At 51.7% G+C, this 22462-nt stretch overlaps 1 protein-coding gene across 1 annotated transcript in view; it reads left to right on the plus strand.

Annotated features, from left to right (window-relative positions):
• LOC122376116 (protein tramtrack, alpha isoform-like) overlaps positions 1-19933 on the plus strand; it is a 50871-nt gene extending 30938 nt beyond the window's left edge. Inside the window, exons 5-6 of the mRNA XM_043355814.1 lie at positions 15750-15886; positions 16301-19933. Coding sequence (XP_043211749.1) covers positions 15750-15886; positions 16301-16903 — 740 coding nt within the window. The 3' untranslated portion in view covers positions 16904-19933. The remainder of the gene's footprint in view (positions 1-15749; positions 15887-16300) is intronic.
• The last annotated feature ends 2529 nt before the right edge of the window (positions 19934-22462 follow it).

A 22462-nucleotide genomic window follows, 5' to 3' on the forward strand; every position in this document is an offset into this window, starting at 1 on the left:
CATGACAGTGAGTGAGCGCCGTGAAAAGCTGGTGAGAGCAGGCGCATGCTTCCGATGCTTAGAGCTGCGGCATCGGGCGGCGGAGTGTCCAGCAAACGGTCCAAGGTGTGAGCGCTGTGGAGGGCCGCACCACCCTCTGCTGTGCGAGCGAGGCGCCCCACGCTCAGTGGTCACTGTGACTCAATCGGCTGAAGAGGTGACAGAACAGGGTCCGGATGCAACTGTGGTAGCCGCTACCACGCAAGGGACTTCCTCCAAAACAAAGAGGATTCTAATGCAGACAGCCCAGGTAGTAGCTGAGGGAGATGAAGGGCATCGACAGACGATACGCGTCATGCTAGACACCGGCAGCAACCAGTCCTTTATCAGGGCAGACGCTGCCAATCTCCTTAGATGCCGGCAGATATCTCGAGATGACATGAAAGTCCAATCTTTTGGCGGTGGCACGATGCACCAAAAGCTCAGGAAAGTACAGGTATCTCTGACCGGTATTGGCGTCCGCAGCACACCTATAGGAATAGCGGCATATGAGGTGCCTGAGATATGCTGTGCACCTCCACAAGCTACACCTGACGTGAGAGCTTACCCGCATCTTGCAGGGCTGACTCTGAGCGAGCCTATCACAGCAGAAGGCGACACTATGCCCGTGTCGATCTTGCTTGGACTGGACTACATTCATGACGTCCTCGACGGAAGGATGAAGAAGGGAGAATCCGGGCCGGTCGCTCTTGGCTCAAGATTTGGCTGGATCCTCTCTGGGCCTGTCGAGCTCGCAAAAGTAGCGGCTGAAACCGAATCCACCGAAGTGACGATGGCGAACTTTATCAAGGTCGAAGAGACTCGTGACAGTCTCCAAAGTCTATGGGATCTGGAAAGCATCGGAATCAGCGCTGAAGGTGCCGACCGCGGAAAGAAAGATGAAGAAAGCCAGGCAGCTCTGGATCACTTTGAGCGAACGCTCGAGCGCCTGCCTGATGGCCGCTATCAGGTGCGGTGGCCATGGAAAGAGACAAGCGGTAGTCCGCTGCCGACGAACGAAGGCCTTGCTAGAGCTAGACTGGCAGCGTGCGAGAAGTCATTGGAACGAAGTGGCCGATTGTCGCAGTACGACGAGGCCATTCAAGATTATTTGGATCAGGGACACGCCGAGAGGGCTCCGCGCTCTCCCCCCGATGGACAGGTTCACTATTTGTCGCACCACGCAGTGTACAAGGGCGAGAAAGTTCGCGTTGTTTTTGACGCCACCGCCGGTGCGCCCTGCTCATTGAATGACAACCTGCTGGCCGGTCCCAATATGATCGCAGATCTCACCGGTCTGCTTCTCCGATTCCGATTCAGGCGAGTAGGACTGACCGCAGACTTGGAGAAGGCCTTCCTCCAGATCGCACTACACCCCGAAGATCGCGACGTTACTAGGTTTTTGTGGAAGGCTTGTGCAACTGATGCCTGTCCCACGACATACCGTATGTCCAGAGTCGTGTTCGGAGTAAATGCGTCTCCATTCCTACTGCAAGCGACGATTCGCCATCACATCGAGACCTACGAGAAAACAGATCCGGAGCTGGTCGCCCTCCTGCGGCGGGATATCTATTGTGATGACCTTATCACCAGCGTGGATACAGAACAGGAGGCCCGACAAGTGAAGAGCAGAACAAGAGAAGTGTTCCAAGACGCTCGGATGTCCATGACGAAGTGGAATCAGAGCTCATCAGAAAACGCGAGCCCCCAGCCTCTCTGCGATCAAGGTCGTGCAGAAGAAAAGGTCTTGGGTATCACGTGGGTGCCTGACACCGACACCCTAGAATTAAACGTAGAGTCTCTGCTCAAGTACGCCCGAGGGGCAACAGAAACAAAGCGTAGCATCTTGAAAACCACCGCTCAGTTCTACGATCCAGTTGGCCTAATGGCTCCCTTCTCCATCCGTCTGAAGATGATGTTGAGACAGCTCTGGAAGAGAGGAATGGACTGGGATGAACTCGTCGGGACAGATGTTAGTGTCCTATGGAGAAGGTGGCTGGCGGAAATGGAAGAGCTAGGTAGATTCGTGGTGCCACGAACGTATGGCCTGAGTGCTGGTTGCTGCTACCAGCTGCATGTATTCTGCGATGCGAGTCAGGAAGCATTTGCGGCTGTCGTCTATATGCGGACAGATACAGGAAACCCAACACAAGACACCAGCCTCGTGATGTGCAAGGCACGTCTGGCCCCGACACAGCGAGTGACAATTCCTAGACTCGAACTGACGGCAGCTGTTATCGCTGCACGCCTCATGGCATTTGTGAAACAACACCTGCCGGTGTCCCCTACAGCGGAGTTCTTCTGGACAGATTCTCGGGTGGCGCTGCACTGGATTCAGGGAGATATTGGCCGTTGGGGCGTGTACGTGCAGAACCGGGTGAAAGAAATACGGGAATTATCTTCTCCAGCCAGCTGGAAACACTGCAGTGGAGGTGACAACCCCGCCGACTTGCCATCCCGAGGAACTCCTGCCTCCTATCTTCAGAGTAGCCTCTGGCTTCACGGACCGGATTGGTTGGGTCTCCCACCATCCTCGTGGCCGGGGTCATCCAGCAGCGAACCGGAGCCTGACGTATGCCACGATGAAGAGCGGGTGCAAAAGATCGTGGTGCCCGCCAGCACAAGACAGGAGGAAAGGGTCGGAATCGGTCAGCTGATGTCAGTTAGCGACTACAGCACCCTCACACGTCTTCATCGCGTGACAGCATGGGTTCTTCGCTGGGGAAGAAAGTCAAGACATGAAACGCCAGCCACAGGTCCCTTAACAGCAGAGGAGATCGAAAGAGCCCAGATGCTTTGGATTCGTCAAACGCAGCAGGATGAATACCAGAGAGAAATTAGGCAACTGGAAGAAGAGGGAACTCTGCCAGTGACGTCAACCCTGTACCAGCTCAACCCTTTTGTCAGCGACTCTGTGCTGAGGCTGAAAGGGCGTCTTCAAGAATCAGAGCTGACTGAGGCAGAAAAACACCCCATTCTGCTGCCAGCTGATCACCCGTACGTCACCCTGCTCATCCTACATCTCCACCACAGCATGCTCCACGCGGGTGTTCAACAGACAATGTTCGCGCTGAGAGAGAGATTCTGGGTCCTTAGAGCCCGACGAAAGGTGCGCCATGTAATCGGCTCCTGCCTTCGATGCCGTGCGCTTCATGTGAAACCTTACAGTCAAGTGAGTGCGCCCCTGCCGAAGGAACGAGTGTGCAAGGGTGACCCGTTCTCACGGATTGGTGTTGATCTCGGTGGGCCACTGTACGCCAAGAACAGCGGAGTGGTGAAGACGTACTTCGTGCTGTTTGTTTGCACTGCAATAAGGGGAGTTCATCTTGAGCTGGTGACAGATCTGTCAACTGCTGCCTTCCTGGAAGCCTTCGAACGGTTCGTGGCTCGGCGAGGACTGCCGAAGGTCATATTCAGTGACAATGCAACAAACTTCCAGGGGGCTGCTGCACGACTCGCCAACCGCGGCGTTGTGTGGAAGTTCAACGTGCCCAGGGCGCCTTGGTGGGGAGGGTTCTACGAACGACTAGTTCGGACTACAAAAGATGCTCTGAAGAGAACCCTCCACAAGAGTCTGCTGACATTCCGAGAGCTGGAGACCACCCTATGTCGTATAGAAGCTGTCATCAACGCAAGACCCCTGACGGCGGTGTGCGACGACTTGAACGACGCACGGCCATTGTCTCCAAATGACTTTCTTCTGGAATCTACCACAGACTCTTCTGGCTTGGAAAACGGAGTATCGGATGCGTCACTGACAGAATCGGGGATGGACGGATCGGCACTCGGCGCTCGGTGGAGGCATCGTCAGCAGGTGCTGGCGCATCTGTGGAAGAGATGGAAAAATGAGTATATCCGTGAGTTGAGAGCGATCCGACGACAAGAAGCTGACGAACCAAATGTTGGAGACCTTGTGCTCATCGGCGACAATCCTACCACATCCAGAACTCTTTGGAGAACAGGTAGAATCGCGCAGCTGCATGCTGGAAGAGACGGGCTTCCGCGGTCGGCTTCAGTCCAGCTCAGCGACGGTACTGAGGTCTCCAGACCCATTCAGAGACTGTACCCGCTGGAGCTCAGCCCCAGATGAACAGCACCGGCCGGCCACACCTCGCTTTGTAGGCTGCTGCTGAAGTGTCCATTGTCTGCACCGCGTGTTGTCGGTTGGCAAGTGGACAGTTTCAGTCACTGGGGAGATTTCCCTTGGGGGAGGATGTTCCGTATGCTGAGAGGTTGCTGACGGAACACGCACGTGGTGATACGTATTTTGCATTTGTCGCTGTGTCATGTCTATTCATGAAATAGACATTCTGGGAATCATGGATTGTGAACTAATATGTTTTGATTAGAATTAGATCGATTTGGGCTAGCTTTGCTAAGAATAGTGAGTTTCCGCCAGTCTACAACACCTTTGTTAGTTGTCATGTCCGATGTTGTCGAGCTCCGCTCATCTTTGTTTGCCTTTCGTGTTCCATTGTTTGCGATGGCTCCATACGAGCCGCTGCAGAAAAACGCGGCCATATGGACCGACATGCGTGTCACGTAGCTAACAAGGCCATGAAAAACGACTCAATCACACGGCCATTTGACATTCTGGATTCTGGTTCACGTGTTGCAACCAGCTTCTAGGGCGGTCGTTCCCTCAAGGGGTTACGCAAGACCTCTCCGCAAATCATGGCTTCGTTGATATTCCGCGGGAGCGTCATCTCATCTGTCGGGGGTCACTTCTTTTCGCTGTGCCCGTCAAACAATGCCCGGTTCGCTGACGCTACCGTGCGCGACGTCTCCCTTCCGGCCCTGTCAATGTCCAGTCGACAGTGAGCCCATCCGCGCGCGACCGGTCCGGTGCTCGCCACACCGCCTGGGAATCGATCTGGGACCGGTGCTCACGAAAATTGAGAGATCGCCCTCGCCGACAGCTCCCTTACCTTCCGCACGAACGGTCAGCGGTCATTTGGGTCGTCGCGACGCGGCTCCGAATAGCGACCGCCCGAGACGTTTTTCGTCCACCGCGGGTCAGCACTCGACCGGCGTGCTGGCCAAATCTGATTTGTATACATATATTGAATCATTAGAGCTGGTCAGATGTCAGCGTGTGGCCTTTTTGCGCGAGCTTTTTGCGCGGCCTCCCGCACGCGAGCGTTTTTAGGAAATAATTGTGTGCGAGATTGGCGCGAAATCGTGCGCTGGACCCGTGTCGGCCGCACGCCCGCCGTCAGAGCCGAGATGAGGTGAGCACGGAGTGAGCTGAGGTGAGATGAGGTGAGCGGAGGAACGGGCGGCACCGAGACGGATCGGAAGTAACTGAGCCGGAGCTGGAGTGGAGGCGAGCCCGACCGAGATAAGCCCGTTTCGATGGGAATGCGAGGCAAACTTTCGCGTGGAATAAACTGTTTTCGTTTTCTGCTGGCGTTTCTCACGGCGGATTTTGCTTGATGCAATATATGTTTTTGTATAATCTGAAACATTAATGTTTACTTTACCCTACCTTCTGTTAAATTATAATGTTCTCGAGCAATGGGCATCGGGCATCAAGGAATGATTTTGTGGATTCCTCGCTCAAATTCAGTGACATGCTCTGGTGCTATCTTCTGAAGTTGACCCATACCTACCCATCGCGCTTCGTCTGTCTCCGGAAATATTCCTGTAATCACACTGTCCTTTGAGCGGCGCATGTTTTTTGTTTGGTCTTACCGTCTCGCGGTGACCCATTTGGCGGTGGCGTCTGCGCCGTGCGCGCGGGCCCCGCGGTCGCGTCACGCCCCCTCTGTGCCGGGCACGTGACGCTCCTATATGTCACGTGACGCTCGTATATGTCACAGCGAACGGCCGTGGACAAGGCCGCGCCACCTCCGCCGCCGGCCGGTCACCACCGCCCCCGGATGTAACGGTCCGGCTCGGACGGACGGGACGGGGATCACCGCGCCGACCGGCCGCCACGGAAGGACGACTGGTGATCGAGGACCAGTGACGTCCGGCATCACTGCCGAACGATTGGCGAGACAGTTCAGCACGGGATTCGGTCGAGAGGACGAGGTAGCTGGTCAGCACTGCACAGTGGCCCTTTTTCAGAATTAGCACGCATTAATTCTCACATTACCTGAAAGTGGTGCAAGACATCACCACGTGATCAAGGACGTATTCCCTGCCAATGCAAAGAGAAGAAAAGAAACGAACTGCCCAAGGAGATTCGGCCCAACAGCGACAGGCCGCTCGGCCCAAGATTTGGCGCACGTTCGCACGGCTCGCCCGCCGGCCCAGGCCGCTCCGAACGCAAGTGTGGCGAGCCCGCCAACCGACCGCGCTGCACTGACCGCCAGGACGCCCCAGGGCGTCACGTGACCGCATCTACAGCTGTTGCCAGCCACCGTTAGTCGGCCCCGGCCGGGCAGCAACTAAGGTCAGCGCGACGCGAACAATACAAACACATAGGCGCTTTTGACGTTAGATCTTAAAGGGACTGTCCCACCTTAACATTAGAATTGAGTTGAGATAGCCATCTTGATGGGCGTTCTTTGAAAATCAGAGCCGTGAAAACCGTTTCTCCAGCAATTACTTCATCGCAAAGAAATTTGTGTTTGATTTTGACATCTGTGCAAATAAGTGCCACAATGTATTGGTATTGGCACTTAAAACCTGTGACGTTTCCGCCTTTTCCGAAGTTTCTGTATCTGTCGACTTGTTTTTTATTGAAACCTTGAAAAATAACAACGCCTCTTGGAACAGCGCCCGGCGCCACGAGGTGGAGAATTAAATTGATATGCCAAACTAATTCTAATAGTCTTCTAATTCTAGCAGTATTTTTATTTTTGTATTTAAATATTTAAGAGGCCGTCCTACATGTGACTGAAGAATGCAAGAGCCATGAACTTATCAATGGCAGGTGTCAAGTTCAAGTGTGCAACTCACTGAAATTAATCATAGTATCAAAATCATAAATGATTTGCTCACTGCTGTTTCAACTCCATAATCAAGACATGCTCTGAGGAGTCCACAATCTATTGATGGTGACAAATAAGGAAGAGACAATGAATGTTCACCTTTTTATTTCTGAACATCCAAGACGACTAACCTTGAGCCGTTAAACATTGATAATACCCTGTTTGCTGAAGTGTGGGTGGCCTGAGGTCGACCATGTCTAGTAAAGAACTGTTGTTTGTGTAAACACCATGCAGAGGTATTTTGAAATAAATTTTAGTGATGTAATGCATCATTCTTTGAACTGAGTTGCTGATGGCGGATGAAAGCGGAAGTGCTGCACGTTGAATCAGAAATGCTCTGTTGCGCTTTTAAGCTTATGTTAGATTTTATAGATGGCTTAGTTTTCCTGCAGATTTCATCTTAAAGCTGCCAATAGTGTTTTACCTTTGTTTCCTGGGAGCAGATCCAGCTACTAACATGAGCATGGGACCAGGACTGGGCCTTTGTACCACAGTCGCTGCGCTGCTTGTCAAAACCTAGGTAATGTGCTTTGTTAGGCCATGCTGTGCATTTTTTAAACCTTTAGAGTACTTTGTGATCATTGACACACATATTGAACCTGACAAACAGCAGCAAAATCACACCCCATCCTTACCTCTGTGCAGTGTCACCCAACAGACAACAGGGCTTCAAAACAGGCAGGTTCCGCATTCAAGTCGCTTCTTGCAACTATGTGACTAATGTTAGGACAATAGACGTGCTGCACAGGGAAGGTGTGTTCTTTGTAGCTCTTGAAAAATGAAGTCATGCCTAAAATTCAGTTTAGAATATTACAATTACAAATAACTTGGATAAAAGTTGCAAAACATGAACTCTGACTGGTCAGTTGAAATATCTTGAGTCAGTGAACCACGCCTGGGCTGGAGGTGGTCAGTTCCCTGACTTGCGCAACCTCGGGCACCTCGGGCAGGAGCTGTGGGACTTGTACATGGACAAATTGAATAGACGCTAGCCTAGATTATGTTGTGGCTGCAGTCCAAGACGTGTTCACCAGTTGCCGTTGCTGCCGCTGCCTGCTGCTGCCCTGCGTGCCGGCTGGCAGCTCACTGCTGGACTGTTTGCGCGCCAGGCATCCTACTGGACGAGTGGGGTAGGTCGCAGATCTTTGAGAGTGAAATGTTTGGTCTAAATATAGCTTGAAACTCTTACAAATAATTTAATTAAAAGGCAAAATTTCAGAGGACTCCATTGGTGTCTCAGTGGTGACAATCAGAACTTGATCAGAACTGTTATCATGCTGAATGCTGAAACTGAGGATAGGGCTGAGCTGGTAGGCTAGAATTTAATATGCAGGCTTACAAGGTCCCCAGTTAATCCACAAATTTGTCAGACTTGCCTGTAGATAAATTCATGCAGATGAAATGTTTCTGGCAGATAGCCCTGAGGCAAAATGCTATTCAAGCTTGTTCCGCAGCTTGTTGCGTTCCACATGAGCCACTACATCAGAGTCACACAAGTCACAACTCTGCCAAATGTGCTGAAAGGCCACAATTTTTCCAATAAGTAGGTATATTTATTATTTTTCACAGACACAACAAAAATACAAATGCAGGTCACTACAATTCATTCTGCTTCAATTACAATTGCTGGAATGTGTTTTGCAGACTTATTATATTGAATCTTGAACAGACTATATTATATTACTTTGCTCATGGGCCCAGGCCAGTACTGCAGAGTATCATATGACGTAATCGATCCAAAAGCTTTAAATTGGAATTTTTAAACAATTAGCCAACTATGGGCCGAATGTTTGCCAATTTCGTGTACAGGGGCCCCTAATCTATGTCTTGCAACACGAGAACAGTATATCAAAGCAATTTTTTGAAGGTGGGACAGTCCCTTTAAGCCGACCACGGGACTTGTGCGGCTTGGACATCAAACGCGACAAGAAATCGGACAGTTTTTCTTGAGCACAGCGTTATGCCTACATGACATTTCAATAAGCACATCTTATGGCAAAAGTCAAGCCACATTTAGGCGCACACCAGGTGACACCAGCTTCGAGCCAGGTCAATGAGCTTAGTCGTATCGGACAGGAGCCACAGCCGCTCGCGGACTGAACTGGCTCACGTTATCCACCGTAGAAGCAAAATGGCGCAAAATGGCGCGATGCCCTTTGGTGGACATGGTCAGAAGAGATCGGCGATTCGAACGATGTATATTACGACATGTCCCAGAGTGTGCTACTTAACATAAAGCTTCATATGTATGCCGCCATCTCCAGTTAATAATTGTCCTGTTATTGTGTCCACAATATTTGGCAAAAGTGCTCTATTTAAGTTTGTACAATGAAAATTGTGGTTTCTAGGGCTTCTACGTAAACTCAGCTTCACAGCCATGCCACTAATTTTTAATATTTTCTCACCGAAAGCCTTACAAATTGATGTTCATCTCATCCTACTTTTTAGGGTCCGCCGGTGGTGTCCGCGCGCCTCTCGACAAACTTCGTGTTTGCGGTCAGTTTTACCAAAGATAATTATTTTTTAGGAGGTAAAAATGGCACCATCGGATAGTTTGGAATGTTTTGCATACGATTAGACTGCTTTTTACTCAAAAGAGGAGAAAAAATATTTTGAATTTATGCGTGCTAATTCTGAAAAAGGGCCACTGTGCACTGGTCATCTCCGATGAGGTAGTAAAACTGCGAATGGAACGGAGAAGTATTGCTGATTGTGGCTGTCGGATGACTGGTCAGTGGTCACTGACCGACTGTCATCACCTGGCCGCCGCGGCGGAACAGAACCATACCGCCGGAATCCGCCGGTGCCCAGCGCTGCGCGCAGATGGTCGTTTTTGCCGTATCTCGCCATCTGATTACCGACCATCGCGACAGTCGGACAGAGCATTATGTCTCGACGGTAAAAACTGTGCGCAGTGGCCGGCGCAGAAATGAGATGGTCCACCACTGCCCAGTGGCCGCGGCTGGAGTTGTCGCCAACAGGTGTGCAGATTGTATCACCCGGCAGGGTATGAGATGAATGTGGTCCGGGATAAGCTGGTTTATTATGCACGGCTCGTTTGCCGCATGATGCACTAAATGACTGGCTGAATCTGAACGGACATTCTAATATTTCATTTTGAACGTTCTGACAAATATGGAAGCAGATAAACGTCGTTGGGAAAACGTCATTCCTGTCTTTATGTAAGTAGGTATGTAGGTATGAACACGTTCATTGTTTATTTACACTTATTTTATGTCGTCTTTGAGCGCCCACCTTTCTCAAATGTTTTCAGTTCGTCTGCAATTACCGAGCTCAGAGCGTTGTGCGCCTCTGTCTGTTGTCTGCCGAAGGTACCGGAGAGCCGAGAAAGGAGCGCTGACTCCCACCTCCTGCACCCTGCGGACATTGCCGTCCGACCGCCCCCGGCCGCCTACCTCCCTTCACCGGCACCGCTAGCTACCGCGCCGCAAACAGCTTCGCCCAACGGCCATTTCACAGCGGTATTAATAATCGGCCAGCCGAGTTCAATATTTAATGAGTGCACCTCTCGCATGGCGCCCGCTCGTAAAGGGAAAGGCCCATAAAGTTGGCCTGCATGAATGGGAAACGCGTAAACAGGCGGCAAAAAGTGGCACGGCCTGGGATCGTGCGCGGCGCCGGCGGCGCGGACTGCGCTGTGCGCCGCGCACAGAGCTGCGCCGTGCCCTAGGTCAGCGTTCGCGCCGCCGCCGCCGCCGCCGGGAGGGAGAACCTTCGGGTAGGTCGGGTCAGCGCGCCGTCCGCCGCGCGCCGCCGGCTCAGCGGCGCGGCAGTAACCGCGCGCGAACGCCGGCGCCGTTTGAGGGCCGTTGATGGGTACAGAGCGGCCCAGCGTCGATTGGTGGTCGGTCGGGACGTTTTTGCGGTGCTGGACTGCGCTGTGAGCGCAACTCGTCACTGGTGGGGGAGATTGACGGCCGATGGACACGCCATCCGCGGTGTCGCAGTGTCGCACGGTGTCATGAAGTGTCACGGCGTGTCACACATTCGTTCTGTGACATCGCGGCGGTGAGCCGGAAAGGGTCATAGCCGTCGTTGGTTCATCGACATTTGCGGTTTCTTTATTAGATGTGTCCGCTGAAAGCAGGGAATCTGTTACGTGGGATACTGGTCGAGTCACACCCACTCGGTTTGATGTTTGCTGAGTTGTTTTCTAACCGTCTATGTGCATGACACCAGGCGATGCGCACCTCTCTCGTTCACCTGACCTAATCACGGGACATCGCTCAGATTGCGGAACGGTTTCAGCCGCTAATCTCTGCCTCTCTCTCCTCCCATACGGTGCCGAGCTCAGCACGGACTGCCGTTCCAGCGCTCTGCCGGCCTGAAAAAGGCTCGGGCGACATGAAATATACAGCATCGGTGCACGCTATCAGCGGCCACGAGCGCCGTAGATCTGTCGAGAGCGGCGCGGTTTTTGCTCGTTAGCATAGTGAGGTCCTTTGGCAAGCGGCGCCGCCCTGGGAGCGACGAAGGCTTGGTATCTTCCCGAGACGAGCCGCACCAGAAGGACGGGTGTGAGGGGGTAGGTGGAGGTGGGGACGCGCTAGACCGTGGCGTGTTCAATGATTTATGGTGTTGTAGTTGTGTTGTTGTGGGAGTGAAGTTTCTCTTCGTCTTTTGCTGGGGAGTTTCAAAATGTTATTCGACGCCCGACGGGGATAATTTTGCAGCGGTGAGGCCTGTAAGCATCTGATTTAGCGCTGTTCGTTCATAACTTTAAAACAAAATTTCATCCCATAAGAGCTCGCTAATCGGCAAAAATAGATGGGAGTTTACATTTGTCATTCAAGGACCCGATACTTTACTACTCTATATTTCGGAGAACATCTCAGACCATTCGTCCATCTCTCTCCTCTGTCACAGACTCATCTCTGCATCCACCCCGTCTTTCCCTTTCGTCTGCAGTTCTCTGGAGCGGCGGCGGCAGCTCCCACCGGCTCGGCGCGGCTCTGCGAGCTGCCGTTCCGGTGTGCGGTGACAAATTGCCTCTCTGCTCATCTGCCGCCGGGCCCGGCATCACGCGCACTCACCGGGCAGCCTTTTTACCGGGCGCAGACCGTCCACTGACCGGAGGCGTCTCGCCAAACTGCACACAGACACCACAGACACACACACAAACACTCACAGTCGGTTCATCGCGGCGCCACGCAGCCTCTGGCGGAAATAAGAGGCCGACCGTCGGGCTGCGCGCGGTCGCCGCGGACGCCGCGCCTGCCTGCGCGCACGTCGCAATCAGCAGGCTAAGGCTGGGGGGATCCAGAGCGTCGTAAGCCTCGTCGTAGCTGCGACGTGTCGCAAGTTGTGTAGTAAGTCGTTTTTGAAGGGATCAATCGATGAGTAGCGTTACTTAAGTAGTAAAGTCTATCGCAAATAGCCTGATTTGCGACACAACTTACGAATTTGAAATAGCAGTCGTAAGTTGTGTCGCAAGTTGACCTTGCCTTGAGGAAGAGGTCACAGGTCACAGGTCATTCGGGTCATGGTCACGAAATTTACATGGTAGGTGTAAAATTGTTTAAACTTTAGATCCTGAAAATTTGGTTGCAATCCGTTGACGCTAACGCGAGTTATAGAGATTGAACTGACGGGTCGTCTATGAGTCCTCAATCCGTGCCAGCGAGAGTGTTAAAAATGGTGCATAATATGTTATATTCACATTTATTGGGGTATTCGGGGATATGAAGTAGCCTAACACCATTCCAGCAACTACTGGCGAATCCAGAAAGGCGGTCTTGGACGTTGCAAGGGGCATCCCCCAAAATATTCTCCCAATTCCAAAAACGACGTGTCCCAGCTGACCCCGATGACCTCCAATGAGCTCTGTGATGACCCCAAGTTGACCTTTTTGACCTGACCTGTCCCAGATGACCTCCGTGACATCCTTTTGAGCTCTCTGATGACTTCAAGCTGACCTCTGTGACCTGACGTGTCCCAGATGACCCCCATGACCTCCAATAGAGCTATGTGATGACCCCAACATGACCTTTATTACCTGACGTGTCCCAGATGACCTCCGTGACATCCAATTGAGCTCTCTGATGACTCCAAGCTGACCTCTGTGACCTGACGTGTCCCAGATGACCTCCATTTGAGCTCTGTGATGACCCCAACTTAACCTCTGTGACCTGGCGTGTCCCATATGACCTCTGTAACCTCTAAGTGACCTCTATGATGACCCCAAGCTAACCTCTGTGACCTGTCCCAGATGACCCTCATGACCTCCAATAGAGCTCTGTGATGACCCCAAGTTGACCTCTGTTACCTGACGTGTCCCAGATGACCTCCGTGACCTCCAATTGAGCTCTCTAATGACTCCAAGCTGACCTCTGTGACCTGACGTGTCCCAGGTGACCTCCAATTGAGCTCTCTGATGACCTTTAGTTGACCTCTGTGACCTGACGTGTCCCATATGACCTCTGTGACCTCTAAGTGACCTCTCTGATGGCACCAAGCTGACCTTTGTGACCTGACGTGTCCCAGATCGCCCCAATGACCTTCAATTGAGCTCTGTGATGACCCCAAGCTGACCTCTGTGACTTGATGTGTCCAAGATGACCTCCGTGACCTCCAGTTGAGCTCTGTGATGACCCTAGGTTGACCTCTGTGACCTGACGTGCCCCCAAGTTGCCGTCTGTGACCTGGCGTGTCTCAGATTACCTCCGTGGTCTCCAATTGAGCTCTTTGATGACCCCAAGTTGACCTCTGTGACCTGACGTGTCCCAGATGACCTCTGTAACCTCCAATTGTGACCTCCATCTACAAATTTCTTACCTCTCTGTGACATCAAACTCTCGGAACTCATTTCTTCTAAAGCATCGATTCTAGATGCCCTATAGCCACGAATCTCCTGTGATCGATCCCAAATTTTATGGCAAATCACGTGAGCGTTAGCAACCACAAGTCACCCAGTTAATACAAAGCTTCAGAATCAGAGAACATGCTTGACCTTGCTGTCTCATAAGCTCGCAAACCAGAAAGGCGAATGTTCCTTTATGCGTGATAGAGTTTTCGACCTTACTGACGTTTACTACGGGATCAGCTGATCGTGTAGCCTTTTAAATTCTCGAGTAAAGCGGGTATTTAAGCCTCGTCGCAGCTACGTTCTGTCGTATCCTCCGACAAACCCCTCTTTCCTCAACATCCCTCCTTTTCCGCTACGACACAACTTGCGACGGCATATGTGTCGTAACTTGCGACGTGTCGTAGATGGACTTGCGACGCCCTGGATCCCCCCGGCCTAACTGTACCGGTCGTTAGACAGATCATGCGCAACCGACGGCTGGCGACAACACTGTGTCGACGTTCGGTGACGGCCGCTGCGGTGGCAGCCGTTGGCGGCGAGCTGGTTCAATGGCTCGCTCCCAGCCGAGTTTAGTGTGGAGCTGCTGTGGTGGCTTCGGAGGGTGCTGTCGAGCTTAGGTGTGGGTGAAATGAACTGTGCTAGCGGGCGGCAGCCGCCACTGCTCTCCTAAAGCTTTAGAAGTCGGGTATGGGATCTGCGGTTCGGCGTGGCAGTGAGGCACTGAACGGCGTTTCTTGCAGCTTACCGGTATCGGTCTGGCCAGTGGCCACGCTGAAGGGTGTTGTTATGACTCGAATAGCATGGCTGTGTTTTGCTGGGGCGATCAGCCGAGCAAAACATGGTAACTCCTCCCAAATGAGATCCTCAGCCGTCAAACTTGAAACTGATGATAAGAATGCAGCTTCGAAGTTCGAAGGTATGCGACCTGGCGCATTTACTATGTGCAGATAATTTTGATCTGATAATATCACAAAATGCACCGATTGCTTCCATTGTATTTCGGCTTATTTCGCAGTGTAAGTTGTAGCAGCGCATCTATCAGCGTTATGAATTATGATGAACAGGAACAGTGAACACATTGATGATCATTCATTCTGTATGTTCTCGGGCTCTCCACTTCTTTTTGGTTGTTACCACATGACCACTATTCATGCGACACCTCCACTATGTATACCCTGCGGCGGTAGATCCTGCAGCGGGGAGTGCCGCCCGCCACATACAGTCGCCCGGTGTTACCGTCTCATTGCTGCTCTGCTGGAGTCACCGCCGACGAGACCGTCCGCCCCCGCCCCCGCCCCCGCCCCCGCCCCCGCCCCCGCCCCCCGCCCACCAGCTCTGCCCTCACCCACCCCCGCCCCATGCATCCTTCAAGCCGCGCAACTCGCGAGTTGTTTCGGTTTTTACCTGCATGTCGCGCTGCGGCAGTCGCGGAGAAACGCTGCGACAAGCTCGGCGCGCGGCGACAACCGCGGCGCGGCGGTGAGCGTTTGATGGACGGCCTCTGCGCCTGTGTCTCCGCCCTGTGAAGGCAGATCGGGGCGGACCGGGACCAGGTGTGAACAGACGTCGGCGGGCGGGCCGGCGCCGCTAGTGGCACTCGCTGAAGTGCCCACTGACTGATGGGTTTTCATTAGCCCAGTGTGATGGACCGTGCCGGCCTCATTCGCTCATCGATCACACGCACCGATGAGATGATGAAAATATCAAACATGACATCTTATCTGAGCAGATCTAACCGAATCTGTGTTAGGTCGGGATCGTGCGAATCAATTTCACCAAACTCCGTTGCGAGATATCAAACCATTGTCAAACAGTTGTCCTTTTCAATCTATTTCAACGACAAACGCCCATCCATTTTTAATCTGTTGCCAATCGTTCCCCAGTGCCGTCCCATATAATAGCCGCGTGTGTGCGGACCGTTTTGCTGGGACATCATCTAATGACGTCGTGCCTGCTGTCCACAGCTGCCAGCTACATCAACAACTACATCAACTACGCACCGACGCCGATGCGTCCCGAGTGGAAGCGCTACAAGCAGTACAGCAAGTCTGACCTGCAGCAGGCGCTGGACGCCGTCCGTGGAGGACTCACCGCTCTTCAGGTGGGTCAGGGTGTGAGGAGGGAGTGGTGGTACACAAATCTGGCACAGAGGTGGCTGTCAGTTTTTTTTTTTTTGTAGTTCACTGAGTGCAACGTATTCTATATTGTCGTGCATCGGTGTGGTTGACATTGTGCCTATCATTTATTCGCTTTTGCATAGACCTCTTTTGACTTTACTGTCATTAGTCATCAAGCTTCGTTCTAGAGTGGTGATAGTGTACTTTTTAACGAAAAAGCGCATTGATTAAATATTTTAGCTCTGGTTTCGGTGTCAATAGTTTCGGTGTCATTGTAGGCGTAATTGATTCGAGAGCCAGAATCCGATGTAAGTTATTGTTAGAAGGCTCCTTTCTGCGCAAGACGCCCCATTATATATTTTCCTTCTCCCGTTGCTGACGTGCCCCACTTTCGGCAGGCGTCTCGCAAGTTCCACGTTCCGTCCCGCACGCTGTACGACAAGATCAAGAAGCTGGGGATCCCGACGATGCCTCGCCGCTACCCGCGCTCTGTGACTGCTGTGCCGCCGTCCCAGGTGCCCGCCTTCCCGACCCCGCCGCCACCGCCAGCCGCCGAGGACGACTCCAGTCAGCAGAGTGGCGGCCACCGCACCAACGGCAGTAGTGGAGGGGTTGGAGAGGCTGAGGGACAACGGCAGCCCATGGAGCTGACGGTGCCCCGTCGGCGCCCCAGCGGAGGCGCGGAGAGGGAGGTGGGGGAAGATGGTCTGAAGAGGGACGCCGCCGGTCTGTGCGCCGCGCAGCTCGCCAACGGCCCACCGGGGATGCCCGGCCTGCGTCCGATGACTGGCGTGACTCCTGCCGTCTTCCCTCCACCCGGCGATGAAGAGGACCGGCGGCGCGCCAACGGCGGTGCCAGCGACATGCAGCGGCAGCCGATGGAACTAGTAGTTGGTAGGCGGCACCCCAGTGGCGGTCTGGAGCGGGAGCTGGGGGACGACGGGCTCAAACGGCCCAGGGAGGAGGCGGACGACGCCCGGGAGCTGGACGTGGTGGCCTAGACGGTCTGCAGGAGACAGACGCGGCCCGTCGGCACACCCGCCGACCGGGCCAGATAGTGATTTAGCAACGGAGCATTCCACGGATCCGTGTCTCCAGCTCACGACAAACGTAACCATATCAAAAAAATGCGCGGCCGCCGCGGGCAGGCGGCCGGTGCGGCTATTTATCGTAGAGGAGGGCGACTAGAAGCCCAGGGACGGAGCACCCACTCGGGCAGAGCTCCTGCACTGTACAAATTGTCGCGTGCAATGCCGATAGCACGGTGCAAGTCGGCATCTTTTGCTCAACGGAGAATCAAACTAGCCACAGGGCGGTCACTGATGATATTCCCCAGGCAGTGTCTGGTTTTGTAATTTTGGATTTCGAAGTGGCACTCTGGTATTGCCACCGTTTCTTTCGGAAATATTTACATTCTTGACACTACAAGGGCAATATATAACTGCAGGTCCATTTTGCTATGCAATGTTACGTTTTCTGTTTAGTTATAATACTCATGTATATCAAGTCGTTATTCAGAGCTCTCAGACCTTGCTAGCCCGAGCTGTGTTTACAACGATGTTCTGGTGTCTTCCTGTCACCGGTTACTGTGTGAGCTGCATTGTCCGGTGCGGCGCATTGCGGACGAATGTCGAGATGTTTTGTTAGTTTGTAGAACGAGCCGTGCGCTCGTTGTTGATCCGTTTATCTCTAAGTGTGCAGAGCACCCAACTCAGCCCGCCTCAGGCCAAACGAGTCCTGAGCGCTCCCAGAAATCAAAACCTCCGCCGCTGATATTATGTCGTGATATTTTATTATATATATGTTGCAGGCACTTTAGAAAATCAGTCATTTTGTAAAATGCCTAGGCATTTTACAAAAAGACGGCTGTTTGAAAAATGACTGAACGCAACCAGGCTTTTTTCAAAATGGCTAGCCATTTTACAAAATGACTAGGCATTTTGCAAAATGCCTGACCAGCATGGAACGTAGATCCCACTACAGATACTATGGCTAACAGTTTTTGGACGTCTTCCTATACCCTATAGGTACGTGTTCAGCCTGTAGCTGATCGATGTGAAGCTCTATGATGACGACAATGCTGAGTAACGACCAGGTTGAGTTGCAGACTCGGCTGTAGCATAAAGCATTGTTTAGTTAACGCTGTAAAAACTCCCAAGTACATCAACGCCGTTCATGTTCTGCCTGAAACTAGACCTAACAAAACCAGCCGGAGACCGGCCCTAGTCAATAGGCAGGCCCGGTTGATGTATAATTACATGTAAACGAATGAGTGTAGTCTTTGTTTGATTGTGCCCTTACGGACAAAACTGCATTATGTATTTGGACATTAAAAACACGTTCGAATTTAATTATAATTTCCCACTCTTTCTCTCTCATCCTCACATTTTAACACGCGCAGTGGAAGGGGGGGGGGCGGATTCCGCCCACCACTCCTGTTTTTCGCCAATAACTCGCGCCGCAAGCATGATATTAATGTGAAATTTTGGCTACCTGTCCAGAATTGAACTGTGGATTTTCTCGTGCAAGAAATAAGAAAATCGGGTCACAACTTTTCTTGTAATAGCGATGTAAGGTCAAACATCCTGCAGCCGCGGCGGCGCGGCGGCGCGGCGGCCGGCGCTAACCGTTACGCGCCGCCTGAATTGTAGACTGTGCCGGGGCGGGACGGTTCCGTCTTTACATCGCGCTCCTTACCGCTGATTATATTCGATTCGCGTCAAATTTTGTGAGAAGACTAAGAAATGTACAGGCAATCTCATGGTCAAAGAATTTTGAAAATCGGCCGGTAACAACTTGAGTTATGAGTGTGTAAACACAAACTTGTGATTGCCGCGTTTCCCGCGTCGGCCGATCCCGCTTCAGCCGGCGACATCTTACCCTTATCAGGCTTCTAGCTGCCATATTATGAGGTAGGTATGGACTTCCCACTGCTGGACTCCTCTGGTCATAATGCTGGACTCCTCGGTCCACCTACACGCTACCAAAACGTATATAATTAGGTACTCGTATCTACAACACGCTGCTAAGTCATTTTGTAAAATGGCTAGGTATTTTGTAAAATGCCTAGGCATTTTGCAAAATGACTGGAGAGTCAGTCATTTTGTAAAATGCCTAGGCTTTTTGCAAAAAGCCTGGAAAATCAGGCATTTTGCAAAATGCCTAGGCATTTTACAAAATGACTGATTTTCTAAAGTGCCTGCAACATATACACATATACGCGTTGTCGGGGCGACGGCTCGCGAGCGGCGCTCTGCCTCGGGCGTCTGCCCGCTGCCGATATTACCATGTATCTCAGAGATTAGTGCTGGTGTGGCGGACAGGGGCCGTACCCCGTCCCGTTCGTCCCGTCGGGAGACTGCACCGTCTATGCATTGGCTGTCTGTGGTCTGTTGTAGTCGTAGTGCGCCGCGCGCAAGCTGTTCGCTCACTGCCGCACGTGCACTGGCCGTTTCCGCCTGTTTGATGCGATGTTTTGTTGTTTTTGATGTGCTGTTGACTGTGGCTCTGAGAGATGCTATTTGTGCACTGATAGTTTGTTCTGAAGACATAGGCTGTAAGTGACATACCATGCCTGAAAATACGCACCACTAGACGAGCGGCGTGGAGTGCGTCCGTACGGGGCTGACGCAGCGGGCGGTTATATGGCCTTGCAGCGGGCTTGCGTCGCTACATTCCGCTTTGTATCACGTTTGACGAGCGCATGTGTGAGTGTGTGAATATGTGGCTTGGAGTGAGTTTGAGGGGCTCTCTCGTGACCGAAGGTAGTAGCTGGTGCGCTGTTCTGTCGGCCTGGCGCCGTGCCGTCCAAGGTAGATTGGTCACACCAGGCCCGACAACCTGCCGCCGCTAGCGGCTGACGCAGCTAGCCGTTCGCTAGCCGGATAGCCGGAGCGGCAGGAAAGGAGGATATTTTTGTTACTGCCAGTTGCGTCCAGGGCACAGAGGTCAGCTGTTGTCTGTTATTTACTTGCTAGAACTAATTTATGGGATTGGTGTAGATACGGTGTAAATAAATGCGTCCGTTCTTATCGTGGCGTTTCGAGATGGTGTTTGAGTTTGGTCTTTGATGTGAGGATGGACTGTAGTTGATGGAATGCGAGCAGCGGATGGCTTGTGGCTAGTTATCGAGATGAAAAAAATAGAACGGACGATTCGCAAGCAGAACAATTTATAGTTCGGCAGCTCGTTACGGCTGACACTAGGGCTCTAGGCCGTTCAATCACTTCCAATCAGCTGTGTGGAGCTTATGGGTGTCCAGCCAGTAGACAGTTTCCTGTATGGAAATGGTCTCACCAACCTTACCTGCCAAGCACATGATGGGAAAGAGCGCGACAGATAACGGACCAGTTCCCTCAGACTACCATGAAGTTTGAATAGTCCCATAAGCTGGGGTTGGAGGACGCCGTATCCAGCCCTTCTGCTTCACGGTCAGCGTAATATGCTGAGCTTACTATGAAGCAGTTTTGGAATATAAAATCTGCCAATGTAGGGGAGAACTCATTGACCTGTCAACTCGTAAAAGCATACGGTCCATAGCAATGCTCCGGTGACGGGTCTTTAAGTTGACTGGAGCGCCATCTGTAAGGTGGTGTGAGAATAACATGCTCAGGTATGGACTCACCGCTAGGTGGCTACATTTTGTACCTTTCGATGACAGGCGACCGTCATGCTAACTTTATAGACATCCGTTCATGTCTGTATTCGCTTCCATTACACGCACACATGGTCACAACTCACAGAGAAATGAGGGCGCAACCCGTTATCGCTGTCTTCAGGACCAGCTCATCCGCATCCTTGCTCGTCTTGCCCAGGCTGACGGACGATCACCTCAGTCAGCCGGTGGGCGAGGTTAGGCCCAATTTAGGGAAATACTTCTAATGGCCTTATTCGCTACTTTGTGGACCTTGTGGTTACGTATACTAGCTTTTCGAGCATTTTTTCGCAAACTGAAAAGCCCTAGGGAGTATTATTCTATATGAGCAGACTTGCCTCATCACATGAATCAGAATGAATGCCCTTCGCTATATGTCATGCCCCGGCCTCCCTGGCCCACGCGCGATGACCTTGACCGCTCGGTAGAGGTCAGAAACTTCTACGCAGCGCGTGACTATATCGGTGGCAGGCGCATAGCAACCGCAGTGCAGCACGCGTTCAGTCCTTTTTCTCTGGTGCCTTATCGTGCTTCAGTGCATTTCGTGATTGCGAGTGAAAGAAACTGTAGGCGAGTTTGACGTCAGTCAGTGAGTGATTGCCTGATTGAGCTGACTAGTGATTACTGAAGCCATGCAACAGGATATCGGCGAAAAACTACGGCTGGGAAACCGCCTCGAATAGCTGAACGGACGGTAATTGGTAAGTAGCGCCATTCTTTTATACAAGCTATTCTGATTTCAATAAGTCTGTTGGATTTCTTATTCGTACAATAAATTTTCCTATGCCTACCTACCAACATAATTAGGCTAGGCATCTGCCTACTATCGTGTGCAATGTGCATCATGTCTTATGGCTGCCTATAACCACTAACACGGGTAGGCCTGCCTATGCAGTTGTTTATTATTGTTGGGCTGCGTATCACACAGAAAATGACCGGCATCCCTTTCGCAATTATCATGCTATCGTCGGGTCTTATAGCACTAATCCCAAAGGCGTACTTACTGGGTGCACCGCAGCGTCGGGTATCACAGCGCTGCGTACGTGTACCGGCCATGTGCATGCAACGATATCGCTACAGGCTGCTCGTGTCATTCCTTATCGCCTGTGACGGCTGCATTGTTGATGTAGCTGTTTCAAGCCTTGCACTTCTATACAAGTGACATTATCATACAGCCAATCATTTCACATTCAGTTAAAACGCAGTAATTTTTTGCAGTCAAAGCTCTAGGAGGGCCGAGGCCAACATATAGGTATGTTGTGAACTAATGGTACTGACGTCTGACATCGTAAAATAAAGGCAAAATAAAACAATAAAACGAGCTATTAGGTGGGACTGTGGAACTGTGGTCTTACGGATATTATTATTTCACATAGCCTATGTCCCAATATGGGGCTGCATATAACCTTTTCTAGCAGAGCTGCCGAAGGTATTTTAGACCATTACCTTCCAAAGGTGTTAACCCTATTAGTGGCAGGCTCCTGGCATACCCCTATTAGTGGCAGGGGGGGGGCTGTTTACGACCCCCCCTTGATATCTCGAGATCTAACGGGCCGATTTTCAAAATTCAAACGGCATTCGATTTCGCTCAACGTGATCTACATTTCTAAAAAATAAAAATTAAAAAATGTCTATAGGGGGGGTAGAGGGGGGTAAAAACGGGCAAATTGCAGATACATTTTAGACTGTTTATCACGGCCAGGTTTCTGAACCAATCTTAACGCAACTTTTGCCGATCGATAGAGAATGAACCAGGAATTCACATGGATCCTAAAAATATGCATTTTCAAAAATCATAGGCGGATACAGATCATTGAGATTGGGGGTACACAAAAAGTATAGTAAATAAGGTATTTGTTGGTACTGTTTCTAAAAAGGGCTGGTAATGGTCTTGTTATGTTACAAT

Source organism: Amphibalanus amphitrite, unplaced genomic scaffold, assembly GCF_019059575.1.
Source record: "Amphibalanus amphitrite isolate SeventyFive unplaced genomic scaffold, NRLGWU_Aamphi_draft 002023F_arrow, whole genome shotgun sequence".
NCBI classification, from domain to species: Eukaryota; Metazoa; Arthropoda; class Thecostraca; order Balanomorpha; family Balanidae; genus Amphibalanus; species Amphibalanus amphitrite.